This window comes from Phaseolus vulgaris, chromosome 1, assembly GCF_000499845.2.
Source record: "Phaseolus vulgaris cultivar G19833 chromosome 1, P. vulgaris v2.0, whole genome shotgun sequence".
In the NCBI taxonomy this organism is placed as follows: Eukaryota; Viridiplantae; Streptophyta; class Magnoliopsida; order Fabales; family Fabaceae; genus Phaseolus; species Phaseolus vulgaris.
The window spans coordinates 2,459,419-2,480,144 of record NC_023759.2 but is presented as its reverse complement, the minus strand read 5'-3'; the positions used below and the strand labels follow the sequence as shown (position 1 = coordinate 2,480,144).

General features: G+C 30.8%; 1 protein-coding gene and 1 long non-coding RNA gene across 2 annotated transcripts; one reads left to right on the top strand and one right to left on the bottom strand.

Annotated features, from left to right (window-relative positions):
- Nucleotides 1-277: 277 nt before the first annotated feature.
- LOC137816556 (uncharacterized) lies at nucleotides 278-6,593 on the bottom strand. Its single transcript, XM_068619739.1, has 13 exons — nucleotides 6,181-6,593; nucleotides 5,798-5,969; nucleotides 5,495-5,575; nucleotides 4,278-4,372; nucleotides 4,076-4,194; nucleotides 3,569-3,676; nucleotides 3,305-3,414; nucleotides 1,535-1,844; nucleotides 1,300-1,377; nucleotides 1,166-1,216; nucleotides 971-1,060; nucleotides 743-820; nucleotides 278-539 (listed from the first exon to the last, which is right to left on the bottom strand). Exons 1-13 carry the CDS (start codon nucleotides 6,188-6,190, stop codon nucleotides 486-488), a joined length of 1,356 nt encoding a protein of 451 aa, XP_068475840.1. The 5' UTR covers nucleotides 6,191-6,593; the 3' UTR covers nucleotides 278-485.
- Nucleotides 6,594-8,925: 2,332 nt separating this feature from the next.
- LOC137816555 (uncharacterized) lies at nucleotides 8,926-11,397 on the top strand. Its single transcript, XR_011081823.1, has 3 exons — nucleotides 8,926-9,598; nucleotides 10,398-10,791; nucleotides 10,863-11,397. It is a non-coding gene; the product is annotated as an uncharacterized lncRNA (long non-coding RNA).
- Nucleotides 11,398-20,726: the final 9,329 nt, after the last annotated feature.

Here is a 20,726-nt window from a genome sequence, read left to right as displayed (position 1 = left end):
TAAACAAAACTATTAAAATTAAACAAAAATTATAAACAATATATTTATACTGGCATTATTAATATTGGATGGGTTTATCTTTAATATCACTATTGTATTAATTTGCTTTAACTCGCCATTTTTAAGTATTTAAATCTATTTGAAGATAAACTCTGCCGTCTTCCAATTGAAACTAAAATAAAGGGGAAACCTAGGAACACTTATTTTATTGCATTAGAATAATAATAAGCAAGCTAACCAGATCAGTTCTTTTTGGGATAAACAGTTAACAAGTTCGTTACAATGTAAAATTTGAGTGTTTAATTAAGAACATGCATACGATGTTATTTTGGCATATATATGTCATGTGAAACTGGCATAGTGTGCAGAAATAATTTTCCTAGCCATTAATTCAAAAGGGCTGGAGTGAAGAAAATAATAAAGTATAAAATTAATGATCGAATCATGAAATGAACACAATCCCTGCTAATAATTACATATCCAGCTCAAAACGCCTCGTCGTCAACCATACTGGTTGCGTAGTGACCCAAGTTTCGGCCCTGTAGTTTATCAGAAGAGGAAATAAAGGGAACAAAATTCAGCACGGTGTGAATATTAAGATGATTACGTAAATGGCAAAGCATGATTATGGCCAGAAAATTTGGTTCCTTGTGTAATAAACAGTATAGAGAAATAGATAGAGAAAACTAGTTTGTATCAAACACGAATGCTCTTAAGATCGTTACATGGCAAGAATACCAACCTCAGATAACAACCGTTGCTTATTAAGTAATTGTGTCCTAGTCTTGTTCTGAACTGAATTCGGAGACTTGAACATTCTCTGCAAGAGGGTCAATAATGCAGATAAGTACACAATGACAAGAAACAGGAAAAAAATAAGTATATAACATGTGAGAGTAGCAAACAGATAAGACGACCTTCAGTAACAAAAACACATCACAGTTAAGCAAAATCAGTAATAGAAGCCAACCTTTTCACCGCTAGACATCCGATGTTCATTGTTATTAAGATATCTTCTCTTTGGTGTGAAATTAAATACATCTTGAAGGAACACATTTTCCTAATTTGCCAAGGGAGAAAGGGAAACAATGTAACCACCGAAATAAATAAGTTTTTTCAGCAAAACTAACATGTTATTGTTCAAAAGTGACAAGAGAAAGCCAACCTGCATATGCTTGATGAATCCTCCCCCTAAAAAGTGCTTGAGAAAGTTCAACTGCAAAAGATGTATGTTAAAATTTAACACAGAAAGGGAACCTTTTGTCAGAAAAATAGATTAATGAAAAAATATATAAAAACCTGTATCATCTGGGACCATGAAGATGTCTGCAGTGAATCACCACCAATTTTCACAGAAATTTCAGGAGAGTAACCATACTGGTAACACAAGGTATTAAAGTCAGTAAAGAAGCATGTGTTCCACATGCAATAACCCTACAACTGGAGAGGCTGTTTACAGGATTTGAACCAATGATCTTTAGGTCACAAGACTTAGAATATAAATTACAATTAATCAGAAAGGCAACTCAAGTACCTCAAAAAATTCCACAATATCTCGGAACAAGTTCCTCTGATTATTAAGATCTTTCTTAGCAGAACCTTTTCCACCAGCCTCAACAGAAAGGTTTTTCACTTGATTGATGACCTTCCCTTTCAATCCTTGTAAATGGGTGTAACTTTCCTGCAGGTTAATCCCTTCTCGAATCATTTCACTTGCACCCTTAGAATCAGTAGAAAATTTCTCTATAATTCCATTCTCAAAAATTACAGCCAGTGCTTCACCAGCAGCAATACGCACAGGCCGGTCTTCCTTGTCTAGAAGACTTGATAAATAAGATATTGAACTGCATTAACAACAAAATCAATTATTTGGATCCCAGACAATAAACAAGCATAAAACATAGTCAAGATTCAATTTAATTAAATTAGGAGTTAGGAATTTGAGCTTGGAATTGAATTTGAATCTTAATTTTAATTATGTTAAGGGAGTCCTTTAAGAATTAGAATCATAACTCGTGACAATTCCTAGAGATACAAAATGATGACTGGGGCCCTTTTCAATTCTTATTGCAATTTTGGCTACGTGTTTTAATAACGGAGAATCACATAAAAGGTTCTGAATATTATAAGCAATCTTTGAACAAAATTGATTATAGATCAAAACCATGGTTTTGTTGCACCACGACAAAAGCAACATTTTTGTGGAAAAGGAAAATCCTGTTCAACATGTATTGATAAAAATATCATCATGCTTAAATATTATGTCCTTACTTTAACAATATTTCTGTGCCCATATTAATCATTACAACAAAAAGTGATTTTGATCAACACAACATTTGATGTATTATAATCACGTTTCACCTCAATATTTCCAAACAAAAATCAATTCCCTCAACCACACTTCTCATCAGAATCAAATTTCTAAAATAAAGTTTATCCAAAATCAGTTTTGGCAAACTCTAATCCATGCACTTACTCACCACCCTAAGAAATTGTGAATACTACACAGACTATGAAATTAAAATTGTGCTCAACCCAAAAAACAAGAAACTGAATGCATCCCACACCTGACTTTTAAAATAATTATTGTAGAAGTCAATAACTGCACCATATATGGCCATACATTGGACGGAAAAACTTTTACACTGTGAAACTTAGAATTTTAATTCTAAGATGTACACAACCCAAAGATAGAATTCATAATTTAGAACCATATCCCATATGGATAACATTGAAAAAAGTATTAAAACTCTAACCAGTCGTTTGAATTACATCATCTAAACTGATCCTTAATATATCTTTAATTTAATAATTCTTTTAACATTTTCCCTGCCCTCAGTACCTATGTTACTCCAAGTTCCATGGGAGAAAAATTATAGGCATGCATAATCCTTCATAACACAATTTCATCCTCCCTGTCCCCACTTAAACTTTCAGTCAACCTTTTGGTAATCAAATCCTAGTACACCTGCTTTTATAACAAACAGGTCCAAAAAAATTTAGATTGCCAAACTGCATGTCAACTATAAAAATGAATGCACACAGAGGCTCTTAGTTCTTTTCCCAATAGCAACGAAGAAATGAGTCAAGAACTAGGTGATATTATTCAGAAGTCTAGAATGCAGATCTGAAATGCACTCAGGGTTGGTTTTTATGAGGGAAAATCCAACTAACTGCAGTCCCTGGTCATCTGTAGAACTTAGATAACTAAGCCAAGTAAAAGTGCAAGTTATGCACTTTTTGCAATACCAAAAGCTAGTGCAGGATTAAATGAAAATGGATACATAGAAACAGGACAGCTTACTTTTGCCAATTTTTAGAATTTAGCTTCAACTCGCTCATTGTAGATAGGAGAAAGGACCAAGCAGATACCACAGCAGTTATTAATGGAGCAGAAGGTTTGACTGCGACTACCTAAACAACAAAATAGCTAAGACAGTAAATTTAAGGTAGAAAAGTTAAATAATACTTGAAAGTAAAACAATTAGTAGTAGAGAACGCATAACACTTTGGATTGATAAGCATAATAGAAATAAAACTAACAAGTATAATTGAAATAAATGCCTACATTGGAACCTAATCTGGGATGAATCACTCGCCACAGTATGTCCATTGATCTCTCTGTATCCTCTTCATTCCCACCAACAAAAGTGATTATAGCCAAGCATTCCAGCAACTATAAAAATAAATGGCATTGAAGAGAGAAGATTCAGAATCAGAGTCTCTAATGAACCATAAGGCAAATTTTGAGTACAGAAGACTTTCCAAAATATCCAAACTCCTACTTACTGTTAAAATTCATGAGAAAGTAAAACATGAGAAAGTGAGAGAAAGTTGAGAGTATTGTGAAATCTTTGGTATTTTGATATCTAACCACTGAGAGCTTGTCCAGAGTTTATATATACTTCTAGAATCAATTGAAACTGTAATGATTAGTTACAACTGATTAGAAACAGAAACACAACGAAAACTGACTTCTGAAAGCCTAATGGGCTTGGTCTTCATGGCCCCAATTTACAACAGAGAACAAAAGCTAGGATAACAACAAAACAATCTATATCTTGCTAATACTTACTGAAGGAATTTTTGTCAAATTTGATTTAGATGTGAGAAATTCATCAAGAGGACGAGCTGTTTCCTCAAATATTTCCCGTGAACGATTATCACCACATCCAATAGTCAAGGACAGTAAACCTACAAAATAATCAACATATATGTTTAATTATATCATTATATGAATGCAACATTAAACATTCATAAAATGATCCACATCTTACCAATGGCATGTGATGCCAAAGCAATCTCCTCTGCAGATGCCTTTTTGGATCCCTTTTTTATTGAAGCAAGACACGAATGCAATAAAGTAGCAAATCTGATGGAGGAAAGGACGTCAAAGTTAGAAACATCATAATTATTGAGATAAATAAACCAATGGCCAGGCCAAGATATAACATCTCTGTAATCAACATAAATACATTTTGACATTGATACTATCCAGTAGTAACCATCCTATTGAAAGATAAAAGATATATATGGGAAACATATAACATTTTTTTTCAGGTTAATATAGTTTTGCACACAAACCAGCCAGTTGACAAAGTAAGTATATTAGAAATAATGATAAGATTTAGGAACACAGCATAAAACACAAAGGCATTAAGCATCATTACTAGACTGAAACACTGAAATTAATTGACAACTTGGTTGTGAATTTGATAAGACAGAAATATTGAAATTTCTAGACATAAAAGTCTAAAGAAGGAAATTTAAGCAGCAAAGGATACTATTTATCTTTTAGCGTTTGGTCATCAAAACAGGAAACAGTTTCTGTTCAATATACAAGGAGTGTACTTTAGCACTTTTTCAATCAATTTCATTTTCGGCAAGTAAACAGGGGTGGGGCTATTGGAACTCCAAAACCTACTCATTCATACTCTACACTACATACTTTTCATGGCAATTTCTTAAATTCTGTCAACTACATGATAAATTATTAATGAAAAGTGAGCAGTGTGGGATGTGAATAGCCAATTGAAAGGGACAATAGCCACACCACACCCGTTAAAAAAACACTGATAAATCAATTTCGGCCTTCAGAACTAAATTGAGCTTCCTGACTTCCCCAAGTTGACTTCATTATTTCTATGCAATCTCTTAGAAAGGAAATGTCGACTCACTCAACCTTACAAAATTGGCTTATAAGGTAAGATTTTTTGCTACTTATATACTCTATTTAACCATATCTCTAGACACACAATCAAAATATAGTTTAACTCAAAGTAAAAGCTATCCTCTTAAGGCCAAAGAAGAGCTTGCTACTAGTAAACGGGAAGACTACAATACAAGACATGTGGCTAGGTTGGACAAAGCACATGTATCAATTTTCTTTATGTTGCTTAGGCAAATTGTAACACATGCAATGCAATCAGGTAAATAAATGATACAAAAGAAAGAAGCAGACGGTTGAATAATGTAAAATTCGATAGTTGCTTACTTCTTATCCACAAACTGATGCTGCAAGTTGCTACTGAATGCCCCGACGATCACCGACAATGCTCTCTCCCTCGTGGAACTCCTTTATTTCCAAAAGCGAACAAAATTTATACATGCACTGATAGTGTAAAAATCTTTTACACCATAAACCATCCTGTGCAGTAAGTTCGTTGAATTTAATGATAACTAACTAGTTTAAAAGTCATATCCATGAAGATTTTCCATTAGTTGAGTTTACTCGTAAAATAAAACTTGTTATAATTTTAGATTTGGAAATTGCAGTGGTAAACACTAATGCAAGCACCTTTTCTCATCCAAGGAATCGAGAGCTTGATCGAGGAGAGCATCTTGATCGACGAGCACTTCTTCGTTCCCTGAGACGGAGACGTGATCAGTTCGCGAAGTTGACGACGAACTCACACTACTACTATCATCGTCGCTATCCAACATTGCAGCACTTTTACGTTGAGAATTACCTACTCATACATAACCAAAACACACCACAAAAACAACCAACAACTTCATTCATTCGCCGCGAAGTCATAATAACAGCACTTAACATTCTCATATTAATTAGTGAGTTAATAAACTAAGCAGTTTCAATTAATACGCGATGGATCGGATAATTAAGATGAGGAATAAACCCTAGAAAATGCGATATAACAGGATATGGTTATGAGTTCTTACGCTTTCCCATAACGGTAACGGCTCCAACGGTGTTGTGTTGGGTGGAGAGGAGAGCGTTGGAGAGTGTTAGGTGATGGAATGGAAATGAGAATTGAAGGGAACGGAATTGGGAGAGAAGGAGGATGAGAGAAATATGCAGAAAGGTGAACAATAAGCCATGAAAAGAAATGGAAGATTCTGATTCAGACGAATAGAGAGAAGAGAGAGAAGGTTTGGTTTTATGTGTGATGAAATTTGAAGTGAACAATGAGGGTGTGTGTGTGGCGTGGTGTGGTGTGGAAGCTTGAAAGGGAATTATTCAAACAGGTGGTGTGGAATATTCGGAATGTGTGGTGTGCCACATACTCTCTACTGTGGCGTGGTTGCGAGGCACATCGCAAACCCGTGACTGAAAATCAACTTTCTCAACCTCTTTTTCTTTTTTGGAGCTAATTTTTTTTATAATTATAACTCACATTTTAGGAAATAAAGGAAGTCAAAAAATAAGATAAGTTAAATTAGAATTGTTTAGTGGGAAAGAAATAGAGTAAATGTCATATTTTAATTTATTATTATAATTAAAAACATGTATAGAAGCTTCTGATTGTTTATCTCCATTATCTTGAATTTCTACCAGAAAATAATTAATTTATAAGGTTTATAAGGTATGTAGCAAAAATACTGGCAGAGACACTGATACGTCACGGACACTGATACGTCACGGACACTGATACGTCACGGACACTGATACGTCACGGACACTGATACGTTACGGACACGGATACGGTAATACGTACAATCTCTAAAATTTAGGATAGGGGGTACGGATCTATATATTATATAATTATAAATTATATCATTTGACAATAAAAAATTATGTGCACAAGTATATTCCAGATTATTTTTGGAGCAGAAAAGATGTTTTTTATGACTGGTTCACAATGATTTGTTTTTTATTTTTATAATCATATTAACAATTTATATAATAAAGTTTGATTTTTTAGAAAATTAATGTATTTTAAAAAAAAAATTGTGTTAAAACCATATTAGAATTGTCAAAAATCTAACAAATACTTTTTGAATTAGACACTTCATGAATATGTATCTTACAGGTGTCATATGAGTGTCGGTGTCCGATACAAATATCGGTCAGTGATACGCCGTTTAAGAGGAGTGTAAGAGCTTCATAGTTTATAAGTGAGCTAATTGATTTTTTTTTTATATTTTACACAAAAAAAACTATATATTTAAGCACGAGTATTTGAATGATGATTCTTTTTATCATTTGTTAAGTTTTTTAAGGAATATTAAACATTAATGAATCTTTAACAAACTCATATAGAAATTATGTCATTATTTTTAATCTAAAATCTTAAAATAATAAATTTATAGTTATTTTATTTTATATATATATAAATAGTTTCTTTATTAAGAGAGGGTGAGTTGAATTTATTAATGAAAATATCTTGAATGAGTACTAACTTTTTGTCTCTATTGAGTGCTTATTACAGGTTAGTCTAATGTGGAGCCCACAAGGAGTAATTAAAAGCAAGGTTAGGTCGTGATTAGGTATGTGTCCCTCTAATGTCTTGTTAAGAACAGGGATAATTTTTTTCTCAAACAATAATTAGTGTTACATTTTAAGCATGAGAGAATATCTTCTACCACTAAAAAAATTTATTATTATTGTTTAGTTTTTATTATTACAACATTTTATATGTTTAAGTCTGATTGCAACTGTTGCTTTAGCATAAAGTTGAAGAAAATAATACCATGTTTCTTAAAACCATCTCACTATAGCGGGGAATAAATATTGATATATATATTATTGAAACTTTATAATATAAAAAAAAAATATATAAAATTTTTTCATGTTAGGCAGCATCACTATGCTACTTGACATCTAGACTAACACTTCAAGTAACAACAATCATTTGTCATCACATGAAAAAGTATTATTAAAAAAATACAAAAATATGGGGGATTATACCAAAACTCATATGTTAACAAAAACGATACATAGGAAGACTATACCTATTAATAAAGAATTCTAAGAATAGACTAGATGGAAGTCTATTATACCAATGAAAAGATTTTCTATGAATAAATCATAAATTAACCAACTTATCAGTACACGCATTCCCTTCGTGAAAAATGAGTAACCATAAACTTGATTTTTCCACAGTAACTAAGACAATCATCGATTACGAAGCATCCAAAGAACATTTGTCCTAGTAGTAAACACAGCACAAACCAAGACAGGGTCACATTCGAACTAGACATTAGTAAGACCCAACTTTTGAGCTTCCTCCAAAGCATATATAACTCCATAAAATTCAGCAACCAAAGCAGTCTGAATGTCAAAAAACTCAAAGAAAGCTTCAATAAACTTCCTAATACTTCCACAAAAAATATTTCCACAAGCGGCAAGACCTGAATAACCCCTAAGAGCCCCATCAGATAATATACAAATTTTTTATTTTAACTTTTATACATATTTTAAATATTGAGAAAGTATACATTTGTGTTTTATTTTAATTTTTATAATCATAAAATTATAATATCATATGTTTTTAATATTGTTTGTGCATTTTTAATTAATAAAAATAGTTTCATCAATACTTGTTTGATTATTAAACCTTAAACCAGTATTTTTACCGGTTCATATAGGTTGTATTTAGAGATATTGGGTTCAAAAGTACTAGAGTTTGTTTTTGTCATTTCTTATGCTAACATGTATAATTAAATCATACTATAAATGAATACAGAGTTGTTATATACTTTAAGCTCTGAAGAGATTAATTCTCAGTGTCTATGAATTGCATTTGCAGAAAACCAAGAAATCCATGAAAAAATTGGACTGAACAGAACAATTTCTGCTTCATGGATTGCCTGAACATCATTGCAACCATCACCAGAAAGAATCTGCAAAAACCTCTTCAAATAATGTTGTCAAAATCGCAAACTCGGACCGTAGAATCGTACGATTCTAACGAATTAACTCGTAGAGTCGTACGATCCTTACGATTGAACTAGTAGAATCTTACGATTCAGCATCAAACATTCAAATTGTGATTTCAATTGGTAAATGGAGCGACCTAATTTAAGAGCCAACTAAAAGCATTGAATCCAGCAGCAACGTGGATATGAGAGAGGAAGCCTGCAGGCAAATTGCTAGGTTTTTCTACATCAATGTCATTCCCTTGAAGGCTGCAAAAGGGGAAGCTTTTCAGAAAATGTTCAACCATATGCCAGGCGCTGGGTTCAAGCCACCCTCTACTTAGAGGGAAATATTTGAAACAACAAGTGGCTGAGATCAAGGAATCAATAGAGGCGCGTAAAGCTGAATGGAAGAAAACAGGATGCTCTATCTTGACTGGTGATTGGACTAATAGCTATGGGGTCACTATTTGCAATTTCTTTGTCAACAGCTCCAAAGGTACTGTTTTCTTAAATCTCTTAATGCATCTGATAACTGCAAAACTGTTTTGATGGCATTGTGGAGGAAGTTGGGGAAGAAAATGTTGTTCAAGTTGTTACTAGGAATGAATCTAACTATAAAGCTGCTGGGAAAATGTTGGTGAGGAAAAGGAGGAGACTTTTTTTTTGGATACCTTGCTATTGATAGATAACATTAATTTGATGCTGGAGGTTTTATGAAAAGGTTGCAGATCCATAGAGACACAGTTGCAAATGGGAGGAGAATTAAATATATATATATATATATATATATATATATAGAGAGAGAGAGAGAGAGAGAGAGAGAGGCTGTCTGGTTCCTTTGTTGCATCATTGTACTAAGGGTAAAGATTTGATTAGACCTGGAGTGACTAAATTTGCCACATGCTATCTAACTTTGAAGTGTCTCTATGGTAACAAGGGGGCATTGGAGAAGATGTTTACATCCAAACAATGGAAATCCAGTTGTTTTGCTGGAACAACAGGTGGAAAACTTGTTCAAGGTGTTGTTATGGATGATAAGTTTTGGAAAAGTATTGTGGTTTGCTTGATTGGTGCTAGTCCTCTGATCAAGCTGCTGCATTTGGTGAGTTTGGACAAGAAACCAGTCATAGGTTTCCTTTATGAGGAAATGAAGTGTGTAAAAGAGAAGATATAGCATGCCTTTAAATCTGTCAAGAAACGTAAACTTTTTTAGTGTGCTCTAATTCACTGTTAAAATGAATTTGATTTGCTCCCCTGAGAACTACTTCTGATTATAGTGTTTTTTCTCTTTTTAGTTATATGCCTCTACGGGACATCATAGATGAAAGATGGGACGAACAAACTCTTAGGCCTTTGCATTCTACAGCTTATTATCTTAACCCTCAGTTCCATTATGATCCTAGTTTCGAAGAAGATTTTGAAGTTAAACTTGGTTCGTACGAGTCTTTATACAAGATGATAGCAAAGCAAGACTGGTCTACGGTTGATCTTATGCTCGAAGATTTCAAGCATGCAAGAAACTTTTTTGGCAATGAAATAGCAAAGATTGCAATTAAAACCAAAAATCCATCTGATTGGTGGGATTCATGTGGTTCTGAACATCCCAAGCTTCAACATTATGCTAAACGAATACTGAGTTTGACAACCAATTCGGTAGGGTGTGCGGATAACCGGAATGCCTTTGAAATGGTAAAATTTGTTAGTTTCACTTGTAAACCTATCTATTTAGCCATTTATTTATTTGGTTTTTATTTGTTCAGGTACACATGAAGAGAAGAAATCGTCTAAGGCAACAGACATTGAATGATTTACTGCTAGTGATTCAAAGTTAGCCAAAAGGCACCAAGCTGGAAAAGCTATTGAATATAGCATAGACGATCTTTCTTCTGATGATGAATGGATTACAGAGAGTAATGAAAGCTCATCCAACAATGAAGAGTCAGAGTTAGATGACTTATGCTTGTTTGTTCCAATAGAAGATGATGAGGCAGATTCCAATGGTGCTAATGGTGCTCGTGTAGATGACCTACAGATTCATGATGCTGATGATGTTGAATTTGATGATGAAGATGGGGCAAGTTAAGCAACAGATGAAGTCATGGATGGATATGTGTTGGTAACTAACATTCAATGAACCATTCATGGATTGGTGCCTGGTTGGTTAAAGCCCCCTGCGTTTTTTCTTTCATAAGGAGTAGCATGCTTCTTCAGTTTTACACTTAATAAAACAAGTTTTAAGTGTTTCTTTTTTTGGTTTTATCTTGATAGTGACTGAAATCTCTTCCTTCACACCAATAGTGACTATTTTTATGGTGCCACCCAAAACTTTAAATGGTTTGTTTTTCTGTTTCTGTGCTGTAAAAATTTGCTGACTAGCCTTAAAATACCAAATGAATCATCTATAGACTCAAAAACTAGGGTCATATCGATCTCTGGTACCCTTATTCCTATAACCCCTTGTGAGAATAGGACTTTGTGTCCCATATCTTATCCATATAATAGCAAATATATCTCATCCATACATACCAATATATCAAAATAGATTATGCAGATGAACAATATACGCATATAGAAAGTGAGATTTAGCAACATACATAAAAAAAAAGTGTTATAAAGTAGCCAAGAATGTGCGGAATGGAGAAAGAGAGAATAAAAGCAAACCAAAAACAGCAGTGATAGGGGAAGTGTATGATTGTATATGAGGTTTACGCACGCGTGCACTCCATATCTAATCACACTCCTGAAATGCTTCATTTGCTTGGTGTCACTTGTGTGCAGTCCCCACCTCCCTACCCTTGTCTCCTTATCTCTTCCAACTTATCCCATTATTTGTTCCATCCATTTATGGATTCTCCAATTTTGTGACGTCAATTCTGGGGAATCATCCACGTTAGATCACTACACCAAAGTTTTAAAATAGATTTAAACATGTTTTTCTTCTCTAAAATTTTATGAAAATTGTGTTTCGTCTTTCACTGAAATTGAAAGTGTAATATCCTTGTACTTTGTAAAGTCATGTAAGACATCCTTAAACACATATAACTTTCACGACTGTTCTTGCTGATTGACCAGGGTTAGACCTTAGTGGTGGACTCTGAGCTGACTTCTCTTTTCTGCGGTTGTTGCCTTGGGATGCTAATAATTCATAGTGAAAGGAATTTCATCTACCGGTTGATTACACTCCGACGATCAAATCAGTCATATAACTAACTGGTCTTGAGGTTCTTTTATAGCATTTGTAACTCTCCCTTCAGGAATTAACAAACATAACTATATTTTGTTAATATATCCCTTTTATTGTAGGGGTGTAGGTAAAACATTATCTCTAACTGTTTATTTAATTTCAGAGTAATATATATGACTAACTAATTCAGTTATTTCTTCTATTACTCACTTTAGTAATCTTTTTAATACATGTTGTCAACTGTTTGAGTCGACTTATTGTCGTATTATTGGAGTTATCATTGGGCTTATTATTATTTGCGCAAAACTAAATATTTTGCTTTTATGGACTTGACCAGTCAAGATGGTATGCATAAGTGCTTAGGTTGAGCTCCAAGCATCCAAACAATACAACCACTTTGTCATAAGTCAAACTGAGTTTAACGTCAAACTTTACATTTTCAACAAAACTTAGACACTAAAAATATATTTAATTATAATAATTATACATTTACTTAAAATAAAGTTAGTTACTCAAACATATTTAATCCTATACATTAACCATATATAAATTAAGAATGAAGAAACAACGTAGTAAAAGTACTGACTTCAAGGGGTGAATGTGAAAATGAAAAATTTGGGATCTCTCTACATATACACATATATCATTTTAATTTAAGTATGATTTATGTATAAGGTTAAATATATTTTAGCAACTAACTTTATTTTGAGTAAATACGTATAGTTATTAAAGTTAAATATGTTTTTAGTTCATAAATTTTGATAAAAATGAAGAATTATGAGAATTATGATGTGGATAAATACTTAGTCAAACCTCATCGTGAAACTCTTTTGTTACATAACAAAATCGTTAACACGGAATATTTTTATAAAAATATCTTACACAATTTTATAAAATATAGTGATTCAATAATACTACAATTTTGTATCCATCATCCAAACAAAACGCAATTATTCAAAAAGAACTTTGATCCTTTAAAATATTATTCTACCTTTTTATTCTATAGTATCCCTCACCACATAAATACTAATCTCTCACTCTATCTATTTATGGGTTAAAAAAAAGTTACCATGTACCTAACTCTATTGGTTACACAACCTTTTAGTGCCATTATTTTTCCTTTGAGGTGCGTCAACAGAGAAAGAGTTCAATTACAGTTGATTTGAGTTTGTGTTTAACGTTAGATGCGTGCAATTATTTCTTGTAGACCACACCAAGCATGAACACTTCAAAATAAAATGTAATTTCATAGGTTTAATCATCATCACCACTTTACAATTGTAAATTTATTCATTTCTTTGTGATTACAAATTTTCTTCTAACGTTAGTGGTCAGAGCATATGTAACTCAATGATTCTCGTTATACTGTGCATGTTCCTTATCCACAATAGTAACTGTTGTTAAAACAATTCTCCACATTCCCACCTTTTACTACAAAAATATGTATATTTGTAAGTAATAATTTATGTTCAAATTGACATGCTATATCAACAAATAAAATTAATCCTTATTTTTTTATATTAATTAATTTGTTCAAATTTAAATTCAAATACAAAACGTTTAACAAGATATATGCAAGCAGAAATGGAAAATCACGACTAATAAGTTGTTATATTTAATTTAGTTTTCATAAATAATGTCTAGAATTCAACTTCAGTAGAAAAAAAGTGTGGCTGAAATGAAAACCCATAAAACAAAATTGATATTTGCAATTGATGTTATATATTATATAGTATATATAACATCGATTCTAATTAAAAAATGTTATATGCATTATGCTATATTAGTTTTTAAAGCAACTCACAATTTAGTATTTTTTTTATTAACTTAACTTGACAATAAAAAATGTTATATGCATTATGCTAAATTAGTTTTTAAAACAACTCATAATTTAGTATTTTTTTATTAATTTAACTTGACAATAGTATATGGAGAATTGCGATTCTTCCTTTTTCTCATCCTCCTCCTCCAACATTACATGTTTCATGCAAAGTAAATAAGTAAAAAATACATTTTCATTACAAAAAGTTGTATAATAATATTATATCGTTTAATAATATATATATATATATATATATATATTTGTTTAATATAGTTATATAACTTCTCTAAAGTGAGAAGTGTAAAAACCAAGAAATGAATACATGTAAACTAAATGCATTTTTTCAAAAACAAATGCCATATATTGTTTTGTATTAAGAGTAGGTGATTTTTTACATTAGAACAAAGAGGATCTAAGGAGAGTAACACTACAAGAAAATCGTGAATTAAAAATTAATTTTTAGAGACCAAAATAATTAGTTGCAATAGTAACTAAATTAGAGACCATTTTAAAACTAAAAGAAATGATTTCTAAATTAGTTTCTATTATTGTTAAATAGTTTTTAAATTGGTATTTAATTAGCAATTAAGGTTTAAAGACAAAGATTTTTTTTTTGCATTAAAGATGAATCATTCCTTAAATAATCCATATTTATTTATTTATTTATTTTTATAATAACACAACCAATGTAGAAAAAATTTCTCAGTTATTTTATTTTATTAAAATGTTGATTCACTACACACACAAAAATGAAAAATATCTCAATTTAACTAATGTAAAAAAATAATTTTGTAGAAGTGAAAGTTCCTAATTAATTATAAAAAAAAGTAATGAATATTTGTTTACCGACAACATATATTTAGAAAAGAAAAGAAGATTGATGAGAGTTTTGGAATAGATAAAGGGTATAAAACAATTATAAACGAAAAGAAGTGTGATTATTTTGTCCACTTAGATGTAGGTGTTGAGAAAAGGCATAGAATGTTGATTTGGATGAGAAGTTGAAGGTGTGGATGGTTGATTGGAGGAAAATTAGGTTAATGAGATAAATTGAATGAAGGTGAAGGAAGAGGAAGAGGAATGAAGTACAAATGATGGAAAATGAAAGTCAAAAGATGGTACAGGAAAGTGACATCGAAACCCTATTGTTAACGTGGTGGCTATGCGCGTGCGAAAAAAGGAAAATTATTACACACTTTTCTTTATCCTCAAACACGTTGGAAATATATGAAAAAAGGAACAAGACTAGATACCTGCCTCGTATAGGATGAATCAAAGATAAATAAAGTGAATGGAGTTGTGGTTTTATAGTGCATGTTCATCATTATGTCTAAAACCCCTTCCAACAATATTCACCTCCCTAATAATAATACAATAGAAACACTTTCTCATTCATCATTTTTCTATCCATCTATCTCTTCTATTCTTCTTCTACCTTCTTCCTTGCAAATACCAAATTCATAATTCTTTATCTAAACCCTATTCATGTTGTTTATAAATATATGTTCTAGATTATTTACTAGAGATAAACAAAAAATTATAATATATAAATGGATGCAAATCTCATTTTATAAACTGATTTTATAAAATTGAATTAAACTTAAAGTTCATTTTTTAACATATATAGAGTTATTTACAATTTATCCTAACAAGAGTTTGTTGGATTTATTAAATCACCTACTATTGGGCTACTACCGGATTATTCATAAATATATAGTCTCGAAAAGTAAGTCTCCTGCTTGAAGTTACTACAGAAAAAATTGCTTACTCGCCAGACTACCGGTGCTGGAGAGTTGACAAGATGTCTGACTTGGAGTTAAACCAACCACTATCTAGAGAAGATACGAAGAGAATTGACCAATAGAAAGAGACAGAGATAGATATCGACAATTTTGTTGTTAAGCTTTCGGACAATGAAAAAGATCAATATCATACTTATTAATCGAACCAATCAATTGACCGATATAGATGGAAAATCAAGAAACCAACACTAGAACGAGTTCAGCTGCGGGTCTCAGCGTGAGGAGATATGTTAACATTACCACATCGACTAAAAATAGTACAAATCTCACGTTATAATTTGATTTTTATAAAATTAAATTAGATTTAAAGTTTATTTTTTAATACTATCCAAACTCTTGCTAAGAGTGAAACCTTCTTCTTCATTCTCATTAAAAACGTGTCATGTCATTCAAGAATACTTCTTTTTCTTCTTTAACAATGAACCTTACAAGAAAAAAAAAGAGTGAAGCACAACTATTAATTTACTTAGGTGTGTTTGTTGATGTTAAATTAAAGTGTTAAAACTATGTATAAACAAATAAAATATAAAAAGGTATCCGAGGAGCTTGTTTGTATACACAATTTTCATACATTTTCATTTCATAATGTCTCAAAAAATTGTAAATTGATACTATAATACATCGTAATTTATATAAAATAACAACGAAACTGATTTTAATATTAAATTGATGTATAAAATTCTTGATCGAGTTTAAACCTATCATTTCTAGTTGAGTAGTTACTAGAAAAATCGTTTTTTTTTTGCATTAATTATTTTGAATACTTGATGACATGAGACTAATATAAATGCATCCAATACATTCTATATCTGACATATTACAATAGTTGTTATCCAGTAAGATAGGATATTAAATATATATTCTTTTGAGTTTAATTAATTTTAAAAAAATTAAATCAATTTTAAGGCATCAAGTTATATAAAATGATATAGCGTAATAGTTCTCCTAAAATTATGTTATACAACCATAAGAAAGATAAAATTAAATTTTATTCTCTGATTATAGGAATTAAAAAAATAAAAAATAATTTTTTTCTGCAATTATTATAATTACAAAAATATTACGACATTAACATAGCTTCACTGTGATTTCTATTTTATATTGCATACTATGCTACTAATTTTACATATAAAATAGTAATAATACACATAAATATGTTCATAGAATTATTTTTCTGTATAATATATAATATCATTAATATAAATTCACAATGTCCATTTAAATAAATTTGTTTTTTATTATAAAAATATGTATTAACTTAATATGAATTAGTTGCTAAAGAAAAATATAATTTCTCTAAAACAATTTCACGATAAAAAAATTATATGCGATTAAGAAATTAGTCCTACGTCTAAAATAATTAATGTAAAGATTTTAATGACTATGCACTCATTGTAAAAACTTTTATACGAACTAATAAAAAAATGGCCAGTATGATTTTAAAATCATTATTGTAAAATATAATAAATTGATTAAACATAGTATTTTTGTAGTTAAATGAGAGTGTGGACGTGTTAATTATTTGTTTATTGTAAAAGTGAATAAATTGGATTTATGATTAAAAGATTGTGTATAATGATTTTATATTATGTATGGTATAATTTATTGATTAGAAAGTAAAATATTAGGTTAAAGTTAAAGAAAGATTTGTTGGTTGTGGGGGAGGCACGTGCCACATATGGATAAAATGGGAATCATTTAGTTGAACGGAAGTTCCACGCATAGGAGGAAGCAACTTATTACTTTTTGGCACACTTGGGATTGGGGTGTCCTCAACTCAGCTTAACTCAACTCAACAACCATGATTTGGTGAGTAATAGATAATGAGGATAGGATTCGAATCCAATGTATGACCCTCTTTTTCTTGACTAGGGGAGCATCACCCCACCCCACCCACTTTTCCTTCATATATATATATATATATATATATATATATATATTTATAATTATTATATATTTTTAGTTTGATCTTCAATAAATTATTCTAATCCGAGGGTGGTTTAATATGGTCAACAAATTTTTCTTGAATAAATCTAAATTGTTCTGATACCATATTAAGAATAAACTTTAAGTCCAACTTAACCTTACTCGTAAGGTGAGATTTTCACTCAATTATATATCATGAAATGTCCTTATCTTTAGTTGATGTGAGATTTATAACCATAATAAAATTAAAAGTTAAATGTTACATGCTAATACTCTTAACTCTATTTTTTTGTCAACAAAGAATAAAATGAAAATATTTTAGTGATATTTTAGTCTCGTATAAAAAAAATGAAAAATGTTTAAAAACCAATAAGTACAAAGACTTAAAGTAACTCTCACTCTTAACTCTTATCTTCTATTTTTAGGTGTTTGTTTATGTAAATAAGTATTTATGATAACGTAATATATTACTTATTTATAAACCTAATAGATGTGAGTTAGTGATATTTTTACTACTTTTCTACTTTATTTAATTTTGTGTCTCAACTTGACTTAAGAGGTAATTAACTTATTAATGAAGGAAATATATTGAAGTTAATGCACAAATCTTCCAGAAGTAGAGCCAAGTGTCTGCTCATGGGAGTCATTAAAAGTTTGACATGAGTAATGTGAATGATTAATTATGATAGACACTTATAGTTTTGAGAAAATATATCAGAGTAAATGACTTTATGTTTGTTAATTGAAATTATATAGCAATTTGTTTTATAACTAGCTGACCATGTTGTTTGTCGTCTTTTGTTTTCTCATTTATTATACACGGGGACAAATGAGGTTACGTGAGAGATGTGTATGTTAAAATACTACAAAGATAATATATATATATATATATATATATATTTATATTAAAATTCATGCATATTATATGATTAGATGTAGTTAAAATAGGATGTTGTCATTATTGTCCTATTTCACTTTTAAGTTATATACATTTTTAATGTATAGATTTTATAAGATTTTATTATTAATTATAATGAATGCTTTCTTATTTATTATTATAGAATATTTCTCACACATAATAATGGTTGCTTTTAATGTAAGAATATTTTTTTCATTCTTATATCCTGAGATTTTAAATTTCTTATACACTAATAAAAGGGATTTTAAAGTTTCACAGTATTACGAAGTGAACTTTAAGCTTAATTTAATCTCATAAAACTGGCTCATGAAGTAAGGTTTGCATCCACTTATATACAATGAAATATTTTCATCTTTATATTTCAACATATCACTCTTGTCTTACAAATTATCTTTATATGAACACTGGAAAATTTAAATTACTAATGCGGATTAGTTATACATCACTCTCAAGAATAATGTTGTGGAAAAAAAATAAGAAACAAAGTAGGATATGTATGAGAGAGTTATGGGTGAGCAGAAGCATAATTGTACCAAGTAGGTTGTTCCTTTGTGCCAACATCATGCATAGAACCTTTAGAACTTTGGAAGACTTTTGCATTCTTTCTCTCTCGTTATGGTTGGGGTAATAATGAATATGCCAGTTTCGGTTTAAGGGCCCCAACATTCAAACCTTATCAACTTGCTTTTTGGATAACTTCCCTCTCCCCTTATCTTGTTTTTTTTTTATAAAAATAGTTTAATTTTATTTGATATTTTTAAATAAAAAATATTTTAAAATTAAACAGTTGTATTTTTATGTACAATTTCAACTTTTATATTAAACTGAAGTCGTACTCATCATGTCCTCTTCCTTTATGACTTCTCTTAATTTGACTAAAGTCTTATTTCACATGTAGAACTTACTCAATTTTAGAATATATTTTTTAGTTATTTAAGAAAATACCGAATAAAATTATCCTATTTGGAGGGCGAAAAACATCTTATCTTCCATTTCCTAATCTAGGGTGCAAAATTATCGGCACTATGCTATATAACACTTGATGAATTGTTCCCTTTTTCATATAATTTTTTAAACACGTTAGTTTTCATTCGTTCATTGTTGATTATAGTGATGAAAACACAACCGTGATAAAAAAATAAAGTTCTATATTCACACTGTAAGCTCCCTTTAGATGATAAAGAAAAACATGGTTAAAAACTCATGGTATAATAAAGAAAGCAGAATTTAGCAGAGCACTTTTGGAAGAAAAAAGAAAGTAATTAATGGTGAAGATAAGGTAGAAGTTTATGCCTTTAGCTAGTGGTTTGGGGTAGCATATAGCTAGGGAGAGAAAGGAGAAGTTAAAGCATGGTACATCTGTCTCACAGAGATAGTGAGATATTGGAAATAGAGGAAGAAAAAGTGTAGGCAGCATGTCAAATCCTTCTGTGTCTGAATTCTGTATTATGTGGTCAGTAACTTGGATGCGGAAACAAGAAAAGAAAATTAAATGGACTAGCATAGGATTAGAATTTGAATGAAAGTCACTCGATATTTATCAAACCATTATTTTATCATCTATATAATATATAATTTTATGTATAAGTTGGTATTTTTGACGTGAGAGAATTTATTAAAGATTTCACAAAACCTAAAAATAAAAACATTTCATAATATACAAGTGCATTTAAATCTCACCTTATCAGTTTTATAAAATTAAACTTAAATATTATTACGAAGTGAACTTTAAGTCTAACTCAATCCCATAAAATCGGTTCAATGAGGTTGAGTTAGGCTTAAAGTTTACTTCGTAATATCGTATCAGAGTCATTTCGAGCCTATTCGTGAGTGTTTGTTGGGCTTATCAGTCGACCCGCTATCAGGCCGTTATTGGACTCCTCATAACATATTTCTCCACGCACGAGTTGGTAGTCTCGACGTGAGGAGTGTGTTGAAGATCACACATCGACTAAAGATTATGACATTTCA

Excerpts from the sequence above, each read along its gene's own strand:
- LOC137816556 (XM_068619739.1), bottom strand. Across the intron at positions 3,415-3,568 it reads ATCCCAGATTAGGTTCCAAT|GTAGTCGCAGTCAAACCTTC; the intron begins GTAGGCATTTAT and ends TTTGTTGTTTAG. Across the intron at positions 1,217-1,299 it reads CATGGTCCCAGATGATACAG|TTGAACTTTCTCAAGCACTT; the intron begins GTTTTTATATAT and ends CATCTTTTGCAG.